The sequence below is a fragment of the Triticum dicoccoides genome, chromosome 1A (assembly GCF_002162155.2).
Source record: "Triticum dicoccoides isolate Atlit2015 ecotype Zavitan chromosome 1A, WEW_v2.0, whole genome shotgun sequence".
Lineage (NCBI taxonomy): Eukaryota > Viridiplantae > Streptophyta > Magnoliopsida > Poales > Poaceae > Triticum > Triticum dicoccoides.
The window spans coordinates 16,782,487-16,805,180 of NC_041380.1; the positions used below are offsets into that span (position 1 = coordinate 16,782,487).

Sequence of the window (22,694 nt, forward strand, 5' to 3'; positions counted from 1 at the left end):
TTGAGTAAGTCGTGCGAACTCTTACAGTGGTAGACTAGCAGATGTAGGGGATGTAGGTGGTACGGTCTACCCGATCGTAAGGTGCTAGCGCTTCTGAAAGACTATGTCTCGGTCATCCGTCTTCTCAAACACCATGTAGTGCGAGAAACCAAACGGAGGCGATAGACTCTTGTGGGGAAAAGTGCGCATACCTCTGCAGAGTGTAATAAACTAATCATGATTAGCCGTGTCCCCGGTTATGGACATCTTGACTATCTAGTACCTGGATTTTCATGTGAATCTCAACATGTTACTCTAAATTAATTTTGTTGGGTTATGTTTAGTGATGATGCTTAATTGGGATTGAGGATGCTGTCAACCATTCTCAATGTTTAACAACCACCATGATAGTAGTTAAATTTATTCCTTTGAAGTAGGGAAAAATTGGCTTTACGCAAAACTGTAACCATAGAGCTTTGCACCAGCCAAATATACATATAGTATAGCTGTTTCATTCCATTACTCTCTATGTGTTACCTTGCCAGCATATTCCATGTTCTGACCCGTTTTCGGGCTGCAACGTTAATATTGCAGACTTTTCAAACGACGATTAAGGAGTTTTTAGGTCGTGGTTCTATACTCAGTGATGCCGTTAGAGTTGATGGACTCACTTATCTTCCAAGCCTTCCGCTGTTATCGTTATTAGATGGCCTTAAGCCATACTTATTGTAATAAGTTTTCTTTTGAGACACTCGATGTAATAAGTGTGTGATTGCTACTCTGCTATAAATCCTCCGAGTACTGTGTGGTGTCAGCATTTCTGATCCAGGGACGACACCGGAGCACAGAGATCAGACTGTTTGAGGTCTGGTCGCTACACTTGCCTTGGTTTCAACATTATTAAGGTTCCTAATTGAATTGTTAAAAAATATCCATGGTAATAAAAAAATATGTACTCTTTGAAGAAATTATTCTTTCTTTGACACTTGATACTGATATACTCCCTCCGTCCTATAATATAAGAGCGTATACAATAGTCTTGGTTGATTTTTTTAGGATAGTTGTTGTACTTTATCTTATTATAAAATAATGAGATTTTTTTTCATGATTATCTGAATTCAGAATCGAATTGTCGGTGCCTAGCTAGTCTCTTTTTTTTGGGCAAAAGGGTGCCTAGCTAGTCTGACGAGATATGCACTTATGTTCTGCCGTATCTGAAGTATTTTACCAAGGCTTGAGTGACACAGTTGTACCAAATGTTTAAGGAGTGTAAATGCCTTTGAATTTTTGTTATCGGGTCATGAAAGTCATGTCCAAATTAAATTTATACTACTCCCTCCATTTCTGCATACAAGGCCACTTTGTTTTTTTTGTCAAACATTGACTCATATTTTGTCAGCAAAACTCCTTAATTTTAAAGGCTCGCAATCAATTGAGGTCTCCAATTGAAATTGGTCACTCGATTTTGACCGGGTCAACAATTTCTCAAAGCTCTCTCATTCAATTCTTTTATATTATACATACACTATGCTTCCTAATTTTTAAGGTCTCACACTTAATTGAGGTCTTCAATGTAAAATTGAGTCACTCAATTTTGATTTGGTCAACAATTTCTCAAGGAGACCTTCCATTCAATTATCATAAGTCACTATTGCTCCTAATTTTGAAGCTCTTCAATTCAGTTGAGCCATTGAGGTATTCAATTATGGATTTGGTTTACGATTTTGATCAGGTCAATCATTTTTTAAATCAATCAGCAACAACCGGCCTATAAAACATATCAATCCCGGCGCACCCTCCCACCACCTAGAAAAAAACGCCAATAAATTACCGATGTAGAAACATAGTACATGCAACTATCGAAGCAGAAAATTCCTCATATAAATATGGGTTTCTTAGCGAATAACACGAAATCACATCGAGAAAGGCTCACCAAATCATCGAATTTATAAAAATAAAATAAAGCACACTCCATCATCTCCTCGCCCCGCCAAACTAAATATTTCATCAGTTCCAAAATATAAGGTGTATTAGTTTTTTGGAAAGTCAAAATCCTTTAACTTTGACCAAGTTTAGAGCCAAAAAAAGTCAACATCCACAATAATAAACCAAAAAATATGGAAATTCATTTCATGATGAATCTAATTATACCGATTTGGTATTATGGATTTTGATATATTCTCTACAAATTTGATCAAACTTAAAAAGATTTCACTTTAGAAAAATGTAATACACCTTACATTTGAAACAGAAAGAGTAATGTTTTCAAGAAACCCAACAACACCAACGGCGCAACAAAGCGCGTCCAACCCTTCTAGTATGGCTTATATGCCATCAAAAAATATATCATAGGCAAGTTTTTTTAAATGTGCATTCAATGATAAACTTTTTGTGGCATATAACTCACTTTTATTGGTAAAATTAATGATCAAAGTAAGACACAAAAATATGAAGTGGCCTTGTATATAATGAAGGGAGTACTAAAAGAATGTCCCTTGAACTTATGGACATTTTTCTGCACAACATTGACAGCTGAATGTCCCTTGATCATTGAGCCCGTGTGTCCTTTGCCCTCACCTTCTCTACATCATCCAAGGATCCAGTGGGACTCCCAACAAAGATCTCATGTGGTGTTTCAAAGATGTGGCAAAGTTCCTCAATGAAGGAGGAATCTTAGCAACAATGCTCTTGGCAACAAATTTATTGAGCAACAAACACTTAAGGAGATTGAATTCCTTTGCCATCCATTGTAGCTCATGCGTGTTCGACCACAAAATGGTGCTCAACCATTTCGTGGTCATTGAACTGCACTATAGCATACAACTCACCATCGACATTGGTGCATCCAAACTTGGATTCAAGTGCACCCCACGGCTCTTTTGGCATCACGCGTATGCAAATATGCATCAACCAACTTGTCACCCAACACACTTATGACGACACCCCACAAAGATTACAGTCATCTCCAAGGACGCTTTGTTTTGTTCACAAGTAAGTGGGCACCTCGAAGCACCAACTGAAACATTGTACATGTTCATAGCGGTGATTCACTTGATGGTTTTGGTCTGCCACCTCTTGAAGTGAGCACCCATCAACATTAGCGATTTTAGAGTAGCAACAAATCAGTCAACGGAAATTGCCTGAACATATGAGGTTTTTGGATTGTTAGGAAATTAGACATTTTTTGCTTAAGCTGAGCCCAGGTTAGCATCATCATGAGATTACTGACATGGCAAAGCACATACAACAAACTAGGAACATCTAGCATATAGGCATATGGGCTAGAGGCACATGTCAATGAGAGAGATTCGGAACATGTGAGTTCACCAGAAATTAGGGTGCAACAACGTCATTGGCCATGATGGTGAAGATAAGGTGTCCATCCGTTGTAGAGGAAGCAGACAGATGGTTGTCATGGATGCACTGAAGACGCTCCCAAAAACCTTACTGCCCCTCTCCCGGTGCAACTTGTCAAGGGACGCGGTTTCGGAGGTGTCTTCTCTCCCAGATGGTTGTGCATGCAGACACTGGGATGGGATTGCTGAAGAAGTAGCTCGACACAAAGAACTTGGCTAGAGAGTGTGTGTGTTCAATCTACGACTATGTGTATTATGTATAGCCTTCTTTTACGGATGTATTCTGCATAGCATCTCTTCTCTGTATTTCCTTTGCATAGAGAGGACGTGTGGGAAACTGAAGAAATGCAACTGACACGTGGGTGGAAGACCTCTCTGAAAATAGAAACTGTGTCCATAATGATCTCGAGTATTGACACGTACGCTCAAAGCTAGGTAGTGCGCTGCCATGCAAAATTTTAGTTCTCCCAAACAAGGTGCATAATATTAGGTCAAGGGCGAACTCAATTCACGCGTGTTGCATGAAGTGAGTGCGTGAAACCGCGCATTGCATGAAAGGAGTGAGTGAGCATGCGTGTTGTTGCTCTTTTTGCTCATCTTACAAAGAGTAGTATAACAACTCACCTTTTTACAATTAAACTAATGAGCCTTAATCAAAACTCTTCAACTAGGCTAAAAATAAAAACAATAGTTTGCCTTGATTTGATACAGCTCGCGCAGCCCACACCGAGACAGTGCTTTACCCTTAGATGTTCAGTCAACTGCTGTGCCTCAACGCATTTCACCCATGGTGCTACTTTTCCTCATCTAGCATTATGATGTTACACTTACATGCTCATCATGTTATTCGAATGAGGCTTTGAGATTTCACCAATGAAAAAAATAGCGCGCTATAGAAAATAGCGTCACCCCTGAAAATATGCTATTAGCGTGCTATAACGTGCTATTAGCGAGGCATTGTACATTGATTTATTTTAGTGAGACAATTCTCTATATGCTGTAGCGTGCTATTAGCGGTGATATAGCACGCTATTTTTTTCAGTGGATTTCACAGTTTTACTAGGTTGAGGCATAAGATCTAGGGTGCTCTCTCTGTAAAAAAAATATAAGAGCATTTAGATCACTTTTCCTTACAGAGTACATATGAAGGACATTTGATGTATCATCTTTTAAATTCTTGATGAATAATTAATAAAACGGTTGCATGCATCGCCTTGAAGCAGAGACCGAGGGTCATCCTTTTTTTGGCGGCTAAAGGATCATCCTTCTTTTCGAAAAAAAAAACATTTGGGGGACATATTTTTCTTCTTCGTAGTGGACAGTAGGGGCATCTTTGCTTTCTTTTCTTTTTTGAATCTGGACATCTTCGTGACACGGCCCAGGGCCTGGGCCCAATAAAAGCACGACACGGCACTGAGCAGGTGCGTAAACGCTTTCAGAAGGCGGAAAATGCCCCTCTCTCCTTCTCTTCGGATCTCTGCGACCTCTCCCTCCATGGCCGCCAAGAGGAAGCCCGGCAGGTCGCCGCCGGCGGAGGCGAATGCGAAGGAAGACGACGCCGAGGGCCTCTTCTCCTCGCGCTCCCTCGCCGACGCCGGCCTCCACCACCCCACCCTCTGCACCCGCCTCCGAGGTCCCTCCATATCCCCCGTCTCCTATTCCGCATGTCTCTGTGGCCCAAGTGATTTGGCAGTCCCCGGCCTCCAGGAACTAGGAGCTCACCCCCTAATGTCGGCCGCTTAACTTTTCTTAGAAAAAAAAATTATGTACTGTACATATGATTCTTCGAATTTCCATAATGATCTGAAAGATCGAAACTGTACATTTGGTATTCGTAATTTGAAGTAGAAGTTTGACATAAAAGACATGTCCAAAACGTCACCCACCTTGTTCACAAAAGCGGAAAGCGTAAGCGGAGGGGAAGGCCGCAGCTTAGAACGCGCATTTAAGCCTTTTTTTTTAAGTTGGCCAGAATAAGATGCAAGGAAAATAGGATTTTGCTCTCTCTTCTGCTGCTGCAGCATCACTAGCATCATTTCCTGACTCTGTACTCCTAGAAAATTTTGAATCAACAAACTGTAACAGCATCAGCAGCAGCAGCACATATGCAGATAGCAATTAACTGCAGCAGCACAAGCACATAACACAGCAGCAACAAACTGTAACAGCAGGCAGCAGCAGCACATATGCACATAGGAGCAAGAGTGGATCTGTGGAGGAAGACGAGCAGAGGAGGAAGAGGAGCACAGATGAGAGGATAAATCGATCCTCACCTGCCGGCTGCCGAGGAGGAGGACGATCGCCACAGCCGCTGCTGGAATCAGAGAAAAGGGACCGCTCAAACCGAGAAGAACAGCCGCCACCGCAACACTCTCTCGGCCTCTCTTCTCTCCCCACCCTTTTACCCTAGTCGCCAAGCCAATTTTGGCCCAGGCCTTATATCCCCCCTGTCTCCTCCGGCCTGTATTAAGCGCTGCCTTTCTTGAACATTGAGTACAATTGCCGTTATCAAATCAGAAATGGCAATCCTCTCATCTTCCATACCGTCAGTTTTGAGAAAACAGCAAATCCAGTGTCCACTAACCTCATGTCTTGTAGGCCCAATACACGGACCGAAACAATGACCGAGTAAGTACACATAGTTAATATTCGTTTAAAAGGACACCAGATTCACTTATAGAGCAACTTTCTCGATCAGTCGTTCAGAAATTAAATAGAACTAGCAAGATGCCCATGTGGTGCACGGAACATCAAGATGCATTTATATGAGTAGTTTATTTTGTGAGAGAAAAGGATTAACGAGGGAAGGCCTTATTTGCAAATATGGAGAGGGGTGTGGGTATCTTTTTTGCAAAATTGCCATAGTTTCCTTCCTATCCGTCAGATATAAATCAAACGACCTATATTGCAGGATGGCAGGCACACCATCATCACCAACTCTGCTTTTTATAAGAGTAGAGATGACAGAAGCAAAGTACGTACAGTTGCCTTTTGCTACATATGATTATGTAGTTGCGCAGTTGGACCAAATCAAAACATGTTGAATGTCAACATTATTCGCCATCCCATCTTCTTCCAAGAGACTAGTTCCCAATGCTCATCTGACGAAAGAATATATGTCTTACAGTGTTCAGCAATTTAGACCCATTGTGTTGAGAATCATGCAAGTGGTTACAGAGGTGGTAAAGTTGCCTATGGATGTTTGTGCACTTGAAGAACTGTTCGAGTCTTACTGATCATCAGGTTTCCATTTCGATATAGCATAAAATACTCTCCCTTTCCATCCTTGTAGCAGCCAACCGCGATCTTCAACAGCAAAAAATTCCTCATGATAAAGTGAGTTCTTCATGTGTACTGTTTTCTTTAAGACAGCTTGATCGACAGGAATCTGCTGGAACCCAGCCTTGAGAAACCTTGCTTGCCACTGCCTGTAACTTTCTGGCCTAGTCCTTTCTGCATCCTCACATGCTATGAGGTTAAGTGCATCCCGCCCAAATATGATCCTCTCAATCATCTCTCTTGCTTCATTATCCCGTGGAACATTTGCATCAAGCATATCAAACATTGAAGAGTAATGGAGCATAACCTCTTTGAATCGTTGTATGAAGAAGGGAGAACTGTGTAAACCATTCATGGTGCAAGAAATAAACACCTTTGGGTTCATCCTCCTCATAATTTTCAGCACCTCATCCCTTGCGCTATTTATGGATTCGGTTTCATGACCAAGATTCTTCATCCGGAATATGCAGTTGATTATGAGAACTTCATCCTCGTCAATGTTAAGATCCTCAATTTTAATGGTCTCCCATCTTGAAGCGGCAATGCCCTGATACTGAAAAGGTACGTTGAACATGTTTGCATAATCAGCTAACCGCTTCCCTGTCTCCTCGATCATTTCGCAGGAGCGAAAACCTGGCTGGGGAGCTTCTATACTTGTGATCCGAAGCATAGGGGCTCCCTCTTCTCGCTGTGCAAACCTCTGAATCATTGATGGCCACTGAAAGCCCAAGCTGATGCCAAAATCAACGATGTGCACCCTTGGTTGCCTTTGTGAGACATCAAGAATAGTTTGGTTGGCAAAGTTGTATGACACCCTTTTGAAAGGGCAAGCTTCAAGAAGAAGGCTGTAAGCCTCTAGCCAATCTGTGGTATTTGTTCGCCTTTCCACGAGATTGCGATAAACATGACTCCCAATTCCAGCCAAGCGTGCCTCAAGGCCATCCACCAAGTAAAATGCCAGTCTCTGAGTACAATCACCATCTGCTGAGGAGTGTCGTCTTATCTTCTTTAGGAGGTCATTGGCCAACAGGTGGTTGTCTTTTGCCACAGCTTCTGCGCAATGGATGAGGAGAGTCCTGAGATCAACCAACTCTTTCCTCGGTTGCTTCCTAACCCATAGCTTCTGATGCCCTTTGCTCTGGCTTTTCAGCGAGTTTTTGTTTCCTTCCCCCGCCATCCTTTCTCGCAGTCTTGTTATTCCATCGAAACTCTTCTGACCATAGCATAGCAGAACTCGGTCAAAATTTTCATTTCGAATTATTGCACAAGTGGTGATGGCATGATGTTTATTGCTCCTTCCTTGAAAGGTATCCCAGCCCCTTTGGTCCGTCACCTCAAAGATTGTGTTTTCGCTCATTTCACCTACTTTTGCCTTTGTAGTCAGTTGGGAAATATAAAGTATGCCGTTCTTTAAATGTATCACCAGCTTAACATCTTTTCCTCCTCGACACCTCTTTGACAATGCAAGGCAGGGAAGCCAGATCCGGAAGTCCATCCAACACTTGTGAACGGCTGGTTTGGTAGAAAAAGACTCCTATTGTTGATATATGGACTCAACGGGGTTGCTAAGGGCTGTAACACATTGTAACTGGAATAGTCATTACTGAAGCTAGTGCTCCAGAGCCTCTTGTGGCTGGTCCCACTCTTATCAGAGTCGTCTGGCAGCCAGTTAGTAGCCGATGCGCATACCTCCCCAAGAATGTCACGAAATGGCTTCTCAGCATCCTGGAGAGCAGCCTCCCCTTGGCATATGTCGACCCTCTCGTCGGCGTCTTCCATCAGCATCTGGCTTATGTAGTGAAGAGCATCATTTGATCTTATCTGGCGGTGCTCAGGGCTACCCCCTGGAGAAATCTGAAATTGGTTTTGTCCAAGGCTGCTTTTGTTACTGCACAACCCAGGGTCAGTGACTCCACCAAGCAGATATGTGCTTTCTTGGTTTGCTGGGGAAAGAACTTTGGACTGTGGACCACTCAGGTCGTAGTTGTACACGGTGGGTTGCTGCTGGGAAGAGGAATCACTTTCGTCGGTTGCTGCGACATTGTCCAGATTGTCATGGAGAGGTTCAGTCGCCATCGTGGAAAGTCTGCTTTCCACCTCAATATGAGATATATGGTTCTTTGTCTTAGCAAATGAATCAGCTTGTTTCCTGGAAGAAGAAAAAAGGGGAAATGGAAGCTAAATTATTTGGTTCACCTAGCAAATGTGCTACAATCTAGAATGGCCATAAAACGGAATTCTGGTCAGCGAGCTCCTTTTTTTCCTTCACTTTCTGCTTCTTCCTTTTTACTGGAGATTCAGCTTGAAAAAATAAATTCTGGAGGCTTGCACACATGAGAACGACTATTTTAGCCGGTTAAACACAGAATGTTTAAGCAACAACAACAGAAACAGAACACCTAAAGCGATTTTGTATCTATGACGCGCCTAATACCACTGTTCATTTTTCTTTGCAGGAGGCTCCCATCTGATCTGAGCAAGTAGCAAAGGTAGGAAAGCACACACCTTGGTTATTGAGCAGCAGCATCAGATCCAATGCTTTGAGAGAATGGTTGTTCCATCAGATTCAGTGCTTTGAGAGAATGGTTGTTCCTCATCAGATCCAATGGTTGTGGTGGTGTGAAGTAAGTTTGTTGTTCCTCTTGTTCCTTGTGGCTTTGTTCCCAACGTCAGCCATGGTGATTGTGACAGAGAATGAGTCCAGATTACAAGCAATTATCCTGTCGATTAGTTCTAGGCCCGGCGGTGTATCAGAGGCATAAAAAAGTGTTTATTAGGAACGCTTTCCTGGGCTTCAACATTATTAAAGTTCCTAATTGAATAGTTAAAACAAATCTGAGGTAATAAAAAAAAAGGAGATGCACTATTCAAAGAAAAATTTCTTTCTTTTCCACTTGATTGTTGATATATATATAATGGTTTTGGTTGAATTTTTAGAGGATAGTTTGTTGTGCTTTATCTCAATAAAAATAATCGTGATTATTATAGTTCACAATTGAATTGTTGGTGTCTAGCTAGTCTGATGAGATTTTTGTGTAGTTCTGTCCTGAAGTATTTGTACCAAATGTTTAATTACTGTAACTGCCTTCGAATTTTATTTACAACTTCGACAGCAGTGTTAGTTATCAGGTCATGAAAATGCACATCCAAATCCTATTTATACTGCTAGAATTACAGGTAAAAAACAAGAGAAAACTAATGTAGAAGAATATAAAACAAAATCTGTTAAAAATTCTGTTGTAATAGAAAAAGGAGGCACTATATAAAGGAAAATTTGTTTTTCTTCATTTGTTAGTTGATATGTATAATGGTTGAATTTTTGGAGGGTAGTTTGTTGTACTTTACCTCATTAAATCATCAGATTTTTTTGTTGTACTCCCTCCTGAATTACTTTTTTTTTGTGGGAAAAACTTCTGATCTATTCATCTTCAATAACGCTGGTACAACGAACACTAGAAATAATAAAAATTATATCCAGATCTGTAGTCCACCTAGCGATGACTACAAGCACTGAAGCGAGCCGAAGACGTGTCACTATCATCGCTCCTCCCTCACTAGAGCCGAGCAAACCTTGTTGTAACAGTCGAGAATTCGTCGTGCTAAGGCCCCATAGAACCAACACACCAGAATAGCAACTGCCGCCGATGAAGAGTGTAGATCAGAAGGATCCAATCTGAAGACACAAGAACATAGACGAACAGTGAACAGATCCAAGCAAATCCACCAAAGATAGGTCTGTCGGAGACACACCTCCACACGCCCACCGACAATGGTAGACGCATCAATGGAACGGGGACTAGGCGGGAGACAATTATTCCATCTTCAGAGAGCCATCGCGTGTCTTGCCTTCCTGAGCAGGACACAAACCCTAACAAAACTAAAAAAATCTAAAAATGGAGCCCTCCCATCGGCAAGGGCCGGGATCCACTCCGCCCCCATGGCCCTAAGGCCATCGGAGACGGGGTGGACCGGCGACGGCGCCGGTAGGAGGCAGAGGAATCCTAACTTTCTTGGGGAGGCGGCGGCTGGCTAGGTCATCTCTGTCTCCCGAATTACTTGTCGCTCAAATTAATGTATCTAGCACTAACTTAGTGCGGGATGGAGGGAGTAATTATTTTCTGTGTTTTGAGACAAAACGTTTTTTGACATGTCTTCATAGTATAAATATTTGAGACGGGAATCCTGGGTGCTCCTGAGAGCGCGCGCTCCTGCACACGTGAAAAAATATTTCAATGTGTGAAAAAATTCCAAACGAAAATTTGGCGCATACATCTCTACATTATATGCGTGCATATCAAGTTTGGGAGAAAACCAACATTTTCTGTGGCTTGTGTAAAAGAGACAAAAGGATATCTTGTGAAAAGCATTTTTTTTAACACCGGATTTTGTCTTTTTCACACACGACACATAAGTTTTCAGTCGCGAAACGATTTTTCGAGCATGTAGAATATCGAGATGTACGTGTCAAGTTTTTTGTTTGGATTATTTTTATATTTTTAAATATGTTTAAAACAAATTTTAAAACCAGGAGCGCGCGCTCCCATGTGCCAAAACACCATTCTAGATTGATATACACATCAGAAAAAAAATAATGTTATTTACCCTAAAGACGACTCAGCACAGGGCCCGGGCCCAGTTAAAACACGACTCAGCAGTTCAGCAGGTGCGTAATCGCTCTCCGGAGGCGGAAAACGCCTCCTCTCTCCTCTCCTCCGCGACCTCTCCCTCCATGGCCGCCAAGAGGAACCTCGGCAGGTCGGCGGCGGCGGCGGCGGCGAAGGAAGACGACGCGGAGGGGCACTTCTCCTTGCGCTCCTTCGCCGACTTCAGCCTCCGCCTCCACCCCACCCTCTGCGCCCGCCTCCAAGGTCCCTCCCTCCTCTCTCCCTCTCCGACTCCCCGTGTCTCCCGACGCCCTGGTGGTTTGGCAGTCCCCTCGGTGAACATATGATCTTTTGAGCTCACCCCCTAATGTAGCCCACGTATGTTATTTTATTTTTGAGAAAAATATGTACATTTGACCTTCAAATTTCCAATCTGAATGATTGGAATGATACTCGTAGTTTGAAGTACAAGTTCGACCAAAGGCATGTCCAAAACGTCACCCACCTAGACCTAGTTGTGATATGTCCAAAACGTCGCATATGCATTCTGTCGGATTCATGCATAGGAGGAACCTTGTTTGCCGTCTTCCTTCAGATATGACTATTTCTCTGACCTTCCATGTCACCAGTTTTGAGAAGCAGACAGTGCAGTAATCTCCTTTACAGTACAATCAGTGTCTAGGTATGGTATTTCCATTATTATTCTCATGTCTAATAGTCCCAATAAATGGATCAAAATGATAACCAAGTACACATAGTTAATATTCGTTTAAAAACACCAGATTCACTTATAGAGAAAATTTCTATAATAGTTTGTTCAGAAATTAAAAAGAACACACAAGGTACTATTTTACAGTCGCCTTCTATTTATTTCCAACATATGGTACTGCATGTTGCGCAGTTGGACCAAATAAAAACATGTTGAGTATAAACATTCGAATCTCCATCACATCTCCTTCCAAGATAGGTTTCCGATGCTCATCTCTGACGAAAGAATGTCTTGCCATCTTCAGAATTTTAGATCCACCGTGTTGAGAAGCATGCAAGGAAGTTGTCTCCGCAGCCTGCAAAACTGTACGGATCTTACTGGTCACCATGCGTTTCATCAGGTTTCCATTTGGATATAGCATAGATTACTCTCCCTTTCCATCCTTGTAGCAGCCAGCCGCAGTCTTCAATAGCAAAGAATTCGTCATGATAGTGTAAGTTCTTCATGTGTACTATGTTCTTTAAGATGGCTTGATCAACAGGAAGCTGCTGGAACCCAGCCTTGAGGCACCTTGCTTGCCACTGCCTGTAACTTTGTGGCCTCTGAATCCTTTCTGCATCCTCACATGCTATTATGTTAAGTGCATCCCGCCCAAATGGGGTCCTCTCAATCATCTTTCTTGCTTCATTATCCAGTGGAACATTTGCATCAAGCATGTCAAACAATGAAGAGTAATGGAGCATAACCTCTTTGAATCGTTGTATGAAGAAGGGAGAACTATTTAACCCATTCACAGTGCCAGAAATGAAAACCTTTGGGTTCATCCTCCTCATAGTTTTCAGCACCTCATCCCTTGCACTATATATGCCATCGGTTTCAAGACCAAGATTCTTCATCCGGAATATGCAGTTAATTATGAGAACTTCATCCTCGTCAATGTTAAGATCCTCAATTTTAATGTTGTCCCATCTTGAAGCGGCAATGCCCTGATACTGAAAAGGTACCTTGAACATGTTTGCATAATCAGCCAACCGCTTCCCTGTCTCCTCGATCATTTCGCAGGGGTGGAAACCTGGCTGGCAAACGTCTATACCTGTGATCGCAGGGGTGGAAGCTTAGGGGCTCCCTCTTCTTGCTGTGCAAACCTCTGAATCATTAGTGGCCACTGAAAGCCAAAGTCGATGCCAAAATCAACAATGTGCACCCTTGGTTGCCCTTTTGAGACATCAAGAATAGCTTGGCTGGCAAAGTAGTATGACGTCTTGACAAAAGGGCAAGATGCAATAAAAACGCTGTAAGCCTCTAACCATTCTGTGGTACTTGTTCGCCTCTCCATGAGGTTGCGATAAACCTGGCTCCCGATCCCAGCCAAACGTGCCTCAAGGCCATCCGCCAAGTAAAATGCCAGTCTCTGAGTACAATCACCATCTGCTGAGGAGTGTTGTCTTATCTTCTGTAGGACTTCACTGGCCAACAGGTGGTTTTCTAATGCTATAGCTTGTGCGCAATGGACGAGGAGAGCCCTGAGATCAACCAACTCTTTCTTTGGTTGCTTCCTCTGCCATAGCTTCTGACGTCCTTTGCTCCGGCCTTTCAGTGAGTTATTGTTTCCTTTCTCCGCCGTCGTTTCTCGTAGTCTTGTTGTCTGGTCGGAAGTCTGACAAACATGGTCTAGCAGAACTCCGTCAAAATTTTCATTTCGAATTATTGCACAAGTGGTGATGGCATGGTGTTTATGGCCCCTTCCTTGCAAGATATCCCACTCCCTTTGGTCTGCCAGCGCAAAGATTGCGTTTTCGCTTCTCTCTCCTGTTTTTGCCTTTGTAGTTAGTTGCGAAATAGAAAGTATGCCATTCTCTAAATATATCACCAGTTTATGAATGCTTGGAGCAAACATCGTTGCCTCCTCGATGCCTCTTCTCTGACAATCCAAGGTGGGGAAACCAGATCCAGAAGCCTGTCCAACACTTGTCAACGGATGGTTTGGTAGAGAAAGGCTCGTATTGCAGATCTATGGACTCAAGGGGGTGGTTAAGGGCCGTAACACGCTGTAACCGGAACAGTAATTACTGAAGCTATTGCTCCAGAGCCTCTTGTGACAGCTGCTGCCACTCTTATCAGAGATACCTGTTTCGTTGTTGCCATGCAATGGCGGCCAGTAAGTGGCCGGCGTGTATCCCTGCCCAAGAATGTCACGGAACGGCTTCTCAGCAGCCTGGAGAGCAGCCTCCCCTTGGCATATGTCGACCCTCTCGTCGACATCTTCCATCAGCATCTGGCTTATGTAGTGAAGAGCATCGTTTGATCTCATCCGGTGATGTTCCGCAGCGATTTGAATTTGGTTCTGTCCATGGCTGTTGTTGACATTGCACAACCCAGGGCCAGTGTCTGTACGATGCAGATATGTTCTTGCTCCAGTGGTTGGCTGGGGAAAGAAGTGCGGACCATGGTTGTAATTGTACGTGGTGAGTTGCTGCTGGAAAGAGGAATCACCATCGTATGGTTGGTCGGTTGCTTCGACAGTGCCCAGATTGTCACGGAGAGATTCAATCGCCATTGTGGAAAGTCTCTTTTCCACCTCAATTCGAGATAAGCAAATCTTCTTCGTCCCACAGCAAATGAATCAGCTTCTTTCCTGAAAGAAGAAAAGGGGGGAAATGGAAGCTAAATTATGTGAGACGAATTTCGGTTCGCCTTGCTCATGTGCTACAATCTACAATGTCTGTAAAACGGATTTCTGCCCAGCGAGCTCCCTTTTTTTTTCCTTCACCTTATGCTTCTTCCTTTTTATTAGAGATTCAACTTATGATTGTTTTGGCATGCCATACTGATCGAAAACTAATTCCAAAGGCTTGCAGACATGAGAATAACTACTTTACCCGGTTAAATATAGAATCTATGACGCGCTTAATACCACTGCTCAGTTTTATCTGCAGGAGGCTTCGCAAGTAGCAAAAGTAGGGAATCACACACCTTGGTTATTTAGCAGCAGCAGCAGCAGCAGATCCAGTGCTCTGAGAAGAGTAGTGGGGATGTGGGCTATGAAAGAATAGTAGTGAGCTTGTGGTGTTGATGTGAACTAAATTTGTCGTTCCTCTACCTTATGCCTTTGTTCCCAACGTCATAAGATTGTGACAGAGAATGGTCCAGAGTACAAGCAACTATCCTGTCGATTAGTTCTAGGCCCGGCTGCGCATCAGAGGTATAAAAAAGTGTTTATTAGGAATGCTTTCCTGGGTATCAACATTATTAGGGTCCCTAATTGAGTCGTTAAAAAATTCTGAGGTAATCGAAAGGAGATGCACTATTTGAAGAAAATTTTCTTTTTTTGCCACTTGATAGTTGATATATTCTGAGATGCACTAGTTGATATATATAATGGTCTTGGTCGAATTTTTTGAGGATAGTTTGTTGTACTTCATCTCAGTAAAATAATCAGATTTTTTTTGGTTATCTTATTAGTTCAAAGTTGAATTGTTGGTGCCTAGCTAGTCTGAGACTTATGTTCTGCCGTACCTGGAGTATTTTACCAAGGCTTGAGTGATACAGTTGTACTAGTTGATTATTTTAAGATGCACTAGCTGATATATATAATGGTCTTGGTCGAATTTTTCAAGGATAGTTTGTTGTACTTCATCTCAGTAAAATAATCAGATTTTTTATTATCTTATTAGTTGAAAGTTGGAAGGGGAGCCTTGGCGCAGTGGTAAAGCTGCTGCCTTGTGACCATGAGGTCACGGGTTCAAGTCCTGGAAACAGCCTCTTACAGAAATGTAGGGAAAGGCTGCGTACTATAGACCCAAAGTGGTCGGACCCTTCCCCGACCCTGCGCAAGCGGGAGCTACATGCACCGGGCTGCCCTTATTAGTTGAAAGTTGAATTGTTGGTGCTTAGCTAGTCTGACACTTATGTTCTGCCGTACCTGGAGTATTTTACCAAGGCTTGAGTGATACAGTTGTACCAAATGTTTAAGGAGTGTAAATACCTCTGAATTTTATTTACAACATCGACAGGATTGTTAATTATTATGTCATGAAAATGCACATCCAGATTCAATCTGTAATACTAGAAGAACAGGCCAAAATAAATACTAGCAGAAAATAAAACAAAAATCTGTTAAAATTTTGGACGTAATTGAAAGAAAAAAGGAGGCACTATTCAAAAAACTTGTATTTTTTTTCATTTGGTAGTTGATATATATAATGGTTGAATTTTTGGAGTGTAGTTTGTTGTACTTTAGTATCTCATTAAACCATCAGTTTTTTCTGTAATTATTTTCTTTGTGTTTCGAGATTGGTATAGTGGTATCATATAAAGGCTTTGAGATTGGTCACTGTGATATATTAGACGTGTTCGCGGCCATTAGTAACTAATAGATTTCACCTTCTTGTCATTTGGAGGGCTCCGTCAACATCAACAACATTAATTAGTTTGATAAATTACATCTTGGCATTTAAAGGGCTCCGTCAAACATTGGTGGGCTAGTAGAACCAGCATGAACATTCCATATAGAAAAGCTATGGCCTCGCCCGCGTCTTCCGGCACAAAAGTGTGCTGCCCACAATAGTCCTAAACATCATCATGGAGGAGGCCCAGCTATGGGTGGCCACGGGTGCAAAGAAGCTTGGTAAAATTGTATTGCGCGAGTAATTGTCATGCAGTGTTGTAAGGGATGATTGTAAAACTCTATTCTCAGACAAATCTTTTGCCCCCATTTAAAAAATATATATGTATCACACAGCAAAAGAACAAATGTTGTTTACCCTGAAGAAAATTACAGAAATGAACAGGCAGTGTTTGTACTTTCTTTTATTTCAAAGAGAGATAAGCATCATTATTATTTTTTGTGTGTGAGAAAGGAAAGATAATATTATTTGAGTGCAATCACCATCTTCACTAACTACCTATTTTTTTCATAGTGTGTGATGTATTTTCATAGTGTGCTGCCACCATCTTCACTAACTACCTACTTTTTTAGAAACCACAAACTACATAGTTTGTGCTTGGTTTTCACCTAGGCTGTTGAATGTGACCTTGTATTGATGCCTATGTCACCAACCATTGTAACTTGCTCACCTAATAATATATAAAACTCTCATCTTGTTCATCATATTCCGTTTAGTGGACATTGACATTTTTTTATTTTGTTAAGAAATTAGGCAATTTTTGGTTAAGTTTAACTAGATTAGCATCATCACAAGATTACTGACATAGTGTTGTCATGGCTCTGGCGATGACAGCTCCTGGTCTAGATATGGAGGCCTTGACCGAGCGATGGAGGACCCTCGGGTTGGATTGGCCACCTTAGTACCTCGTGTGGCAAGGAGTTTTTTGAACGAGATGATATCTTGTGTTGCTGTGGAATCGAATATACAAATTGTAAATAATGTGTAGAATGTTAATTTAGTCCTTCCGATTTAAACTATGTGAAAATTTTCTACATCGGAAAGAAATTCTTAACATGAAAAATTGTGCATGTCACAGTTAAATATAGATGCATTTAAAACTCACTTAGAATGCGCTCATGCTTGTTGCATGATAGATGATTCTCATGCATAGATCGAACGGATGCTAGTGGTACTGGATCAAGCTAGTAACTCACTTAGAAGTTTGTTTTATCACTCTCATTTTTTTAAGCAACTTTTTTTTAGCAAACCACTCTCATGTATATTAGGATGATGAGCTGGCAGCTCAAAAAAAATAGGATGATGAGCTGGCGTCATAGGTTTTTTTTAGGACTAGCTGGCGTCATAGGTGAAGCCTAACATGACACAGCCCAGGGCCCAGGCCCAGTTAAAACACGACCCAGCAGTTCAGCAGGTGTGTAAACGCTCTCCGAAGGCGGAGATGCCTCCTCCTCTACGGTTCTCACTCCTCTCCACCGTGACCTCTCTGTCCATGGCCGCCACGAGGAAGCTCGGCAGCTCGCCGCCGGCGGCGGCGGCGAATGGGAAGGCGTAGGCGAAGGAAGACGATGAGGAGGGGCTCTTCTCCTCGCGCTCCTTCGCCGACCTCGGCCTCCACCCCACCCTCTGCGCCCTTCTCCAAGGTCCCTCCCCCTCTCCGATTCCCCGTATCTCTGTGGCCCTAGTGATTTGGTAGTCCCCTCGGGAACAAGGATCTCACGTCTTTTCTGAGAAAAATACGTACATATGATTTTCAAACTTCTAATCTGGATGGTTAAAATGATGTTCGTAGTTAAATTTTTAAAAGTTTGACTCGAGGCATGTCCAAAACTCCACTTTTTTGTGATATGGAGAGAGTTTGGATTCGTGCATAGAAACCTTGTTTACATTAAGTACAATTGCTTCAAATAAGAAATGAGAATCCTCTGATCGTCCATATCGCCAGTTTTGAGGGATGGGCAGTGCAATATTCTACTGTAATTTACAGCGAATCCAGTGCCCAGGTATGGTATTTCCACTAATCGCATGTCTTGTAGGCCCAATACAATAACCAAGTACACATAGCTAAAAGAACGCCAGATTCACTTACGGAACCCTTTGTTCAGAAATTAAATGGAGCGACAGATGCAAAGTGTTGCACAGTTGCCTTTTGCTGCATATATGGTCGCGTAGTTGCGCAGTTGGACCAAATCAAAGCATGTTGAATATCAACACTCAAATCACCATCCCATCTTGTTCCAAGATATACTAGCATAAAGTAGCGTTGCGTTGAGAATCATGCAAGTAGCGACAGAGGCGCTAAGTTGCCGATATGTTTGTGCACTTGAAAAACTGTTTGAATCTTACTGATCATCATATGTTTCATCAGGTTTCCATTTAGATATAGCATACATCACTCTCCCTTTCCATCCTTGTAGCAGCCAGCCGCAATCTTCAACAGCAAAGAATTCTTCATGATAATGTAAGTTCTTCATGTGTACTATGTTCTTTAAGATGGCCTGATCCACGGGAAGCTGTTGGAACCCAGCCTTGAGGAACCTTCCTTGCCACTGCCTGTAACTTTCTGGCCTCTGAGTCCTTTCTGCATCCTCACATGCTATTATGTTAAGTGCATCCCGCCCAAATGGGATCCTCTCAAGCATCTTTCTTGCTTCACTATCCCGTGGAATATTTGCATCAAGCATGTCAAACACTGAAGAGTAATGGAGCATAACTTCTTTGAATCGTTGTATGAAGAAGGGAGAACTATGTAACACGTTCACAGTGCCAGAAATGAAAACCTTTGGGTTCATCCTCCTCATAGTTTTCAGCACCTCGTCCCTTGCACTATTTATGCCATCGATTTCATGACCAAGATTCTTCATCCGGAATATGCAGTTGATTATGAGAACTTCATCCTCGTCAATGTTAAGATCCTCAATTTTAACGCTGTCCCATCTTGAAGCGGCAATGCCCTGATACTGAAAAGGTACCCTAAACATGTTTGCATAATCAGCCAACCGCTTCCCTGTCTCCTCGATCATTTCGCAGGGGCGAAAACCTGGCTGAGCAACGTCTATACCTGTGATCCGAAGCGTAGGGGCTCTCTCTTGTTGCTGTGCAAACTTCTGAATCATTAATGGCCACTGAAAGCCATAGCCGATGCCAAAATCAATGATGTGCACCCTTGGTTGCCCTTTGGAGACATCAAGAATAGCTTGGCTCGCAAAGTAGTATGACGTCCTGACAAAAGGGCAAGCTGCAACAAAAAGGCTGTAAGCCTCTAACCAATCCGTGGGACTTGTTCGCCTCTCGATGAGGGTGCGATAAACCTGATTCCCGCTCCCAGCCAAGCGTGCCTCAAGGCCGTCCGCCAAGTAAAATGCCAGTCTCTGAGTGCAATCACCATCTGCTGAAGAGTGTTGTCTTATCTTTAATAGCAGTTCACTGGCCAACAGGTAGCTGCCTTCTGCCACAGCTTGTGCGCAATGGATGAGGAGAGTCCTGAGATCAACCAACTCTTTCCTCGGTTGCATCCTAGCCCTTAGCTTCTGACGGCCTTTGCTCCGGCCTTTCAGTGGGTTCTTGTTTCCTGTCTCTGTCATCCTTTCTCGCAGTCTTGTTATTTGATCAAAACTCTTCCGACCATAACATAGCAGAAATCGGTCGAAATTTTCATTTCGAGTTATTGCACAAGTGGTGAAGAAAAGATGTTTATTGCTCCTTGCTTCCAAGATATCCCAGTTTTTGCTCCTCTGTCCTACCATCTCCTTTATAGTCAATTTGGAAATAGAAAGTATGTCATTCTCTAAATATATCACCAGCTTACCAATACGTGGAGCAAACATCGTTGCCTCCTCGACATCTCTCTGACAATGGAAGGCAGGGAAACCAGATCTAGAAGTCGGTCCAACACTTACCAATGGATGGTCTGGTAGAAAAAGACTCCTGTTGCAGGTATATGGACTCAACAGGTTTGTCAAGGGTTGTAACACGCTGTAACTGGAACAGTTATTACTGAAGCTTGTGCTCCAGAGCCTCTTGTAACAGCTGGTACCACTCTTATCAGGGTTGTCTGGTTTGTTGTTGTTATGCATTGGCGGACAGTTAGTAGCCGGCGCGTATACCTCCCCAAGAATGTCACGGAATGGCTTCTCAGCAGCCTGGAGAGCAGCCTCCCCTTGGCATCTGTTGACCCTCTCGTCGACCTCTTCCATCAGCATCTGTCTTATGTAGTGAAGGGCATCATTTGATTTGATCCGGCGGTGCTCAGGGCTACTGCCCGCAGCAATCTGAAATTGGTCTTGTCCATGGCTGCTGTTGACACTTGCTTGGTTGGCTGGGGAGAGAACTGTGGAGTGTGGACCACTCAGGTCGTGGTTGTACACGGTAAGTTGTTGCTGGGAAGAGAAATCACCCTTGTATGATTGGTTGGTTGCTACGACAGTCTCCAGATTGTCACAGGGAGGTTCAGTTGCCATTGTGGAAAGTCTGATTTCCACCTCAATATGAGATATATGATGCTTCTTTGTCCCACAGCAAATGAATCAGCTTCTTTCCTGGACGAAGAAACAGGGAAATGGAAACTAAATTATGTGAGACGAATCACCTTGCTCATGTCCTATGTGAGACGAATTATGTGAGCAAGTAGCAAAAGTAGGGAAGCACACACCTTGGTTATTAAGCAGGAGCAGCAGCAGCATCAGCATCAGCATCAGATCCAATGCTTAGAGAGAAGAGTAGTGAGGATGTGGACTATGAAAGAAGAGTAGTGAGGTTGTGGTGTTGATGTGAGCTAAAATTGTCGTTTCTCTACCTTATGGCTTAGTTCCCAATGTCATGAGATTGTGACGGAGAATGGTTCAGATTACAAGCAATTATTCTGTCGATTAGTTCTAGGCCCGGCCGTGCACCAGACCTATAAAAAGGGTTTATTAGGAGCTGGCCTGGGTTTCAGTCATTATTAAGGTTCCTAATTGTATTATTAAAAAAAGGAGATGCATAATGAAAATAGCACTTAGCTGGTATTCAAGGAAAAAAGAAGGCACTATTCAAAGAAATTTGACATAAAAATGTCTTATACACACTGTGTTTTGGGACGGAGGGAGCATCATGGAAGTGGGTGTGGTTCTTTTGTTTTCTTTGAGGGGGAGGCGGGTCTAATTTTTCATGAGTGAGTTCTGGCGTGACCAGGTGGGCCTAACGTGACACGTCCCAGGGCCCAGGGCCCAGTCATTATTAACGTGTTGAAAGTTGTCTTAGTTGGAGGTCAGAAAATGGAAGTTGCTTATTTTAGTTGAAATGTTAGAATATTTGCAGAAATAAAACATTGGGGAGGAAACGCACCTGCACGAAATGAAAAAAAAAATACTGATTTGAAAATTACTAGGTGGAAAATGTGTTGAAAGTTTTCTCAGATGGGTCTACAAAAATACAAGTTGACTATATTCTTTGAAATTTGAGAATATTTCCAAATAGGGATGAAAGGTACTTGCCCCTAAAAAAACTAAACATTGGGAATGAAATGTTGGGGAGAAAAGAAATACTGGGTGAATTTTTTGTTGAAAGTTGTCTTAGTTGGAAGTCAAAAAATGAGAATTGTATAAATTTTGGTTGAAATTTGAGAATGTTTCCTTAAAGGATTAGGGACGAAAGGTACCTGCCTACAAAAACGAAATATTAGGGTGAAAAGAAATAGTAGGTGGAAATGGTATTGAAAGTTTTCTAAGGTGGATGACGAATAATAGAAGTTGTCTACATTTTGAATTGAGTTAAATTCGTATGTGAAAATAGTTTCTAATGATATATATTTTTATAGCTACCAACATCTCATATACTCCCTCTCTTCCAATTTATTGGGCTCATCTTAGACCTACTTAGGTGCCAAACAACATATTAACACTACTAGTAGGAGGCACGTGCACTGCACGTGGTGTCCTGGTCGAACTGCAGGTAAGATATCTGTTGCTTCATAACTGTTTACACGATAGGTACTACAAAGTCAGCCACATACGATCTTGAATGAGAAAACTTCTAGTCACCATCACGTGAGGATGCAAGGTGTGCGCAGTAGCCGTGCAGTGTCTCCTATTGGTCCAGAAAAATCCCGTCCACCTCGTTTTGGCGGGCGACTGGATGGAGCGAATCCCAGTGACTACAGTCGTTGGATCACTCGAGTTTGCTATGATAAACGATAGGGATCCACTTCATAGAAGAAATCAACGGCTAAGAAGTGCCTCTCATCAGGATGGATGGCTAATCCCAAATTCAAAATTTATTGTACTATAGTAGTAGAGATATGCATGGCCCTCTCACTCCTTCATGCATTTGGTTTATTCTAAATTGAGAATAAAAATTTGACAAAAATTAATGTGGATACAAT

The 22,694-nt window shown here is 42.5% G+C and overlaps 1 protein-coding gene, 1 long non-coding RNA gene and 2 pseudogenes across 2 annotated transcripts; 1 reads left to right on the forward strand and 3 right to left on the reverse strand.

The window, feature by feature from the left end:
• Nucleotides 1-4,672: 4,672 nt before the first annotated feature.
• On the forward strand, nt 4,673-9,459 carry LOC119348715. Its single transcript, XR_005169097.1, has 2 exons — nt 4,673-4,968; nt 9,071-9,459. It is a non-coding gene; the product is annotated as an uncharacterized LOC119348715 (long non-coding RNA).
• On the reverse strand, nt 6,276-8,988 carry LOC119348132 (annotated as a pseudogene).
• Nucleotides 9,460-12,235: 2,776 nt separating the features above from the next.
• LOC119350028 lies at nt 12,236-15,251 on the reverse strand (annotated as a pseudogene).
• A 3,331-nt stretch (nt 15,252-18,582) lies between these two features.
• Nucleotides 18,583-20,863, reverse strand: LOC119348861 (scarecrow-like protein 34). Its single transcript, XM_037616895.1, has one exon. The coding sequence runs from the start codon at nt 20,791-20,793 to the stop codon at nt 18,676-18,678; it is 2,118 nt and encodes a 705-aa protein (XP_037472792.1). The 5' UTR covers nt 20,794-20,863; the 3' UTR covers nt 18,583-18,675.
• Nucleotides 20,864-22,694: the final 1,831 nt, after the last annotated feature.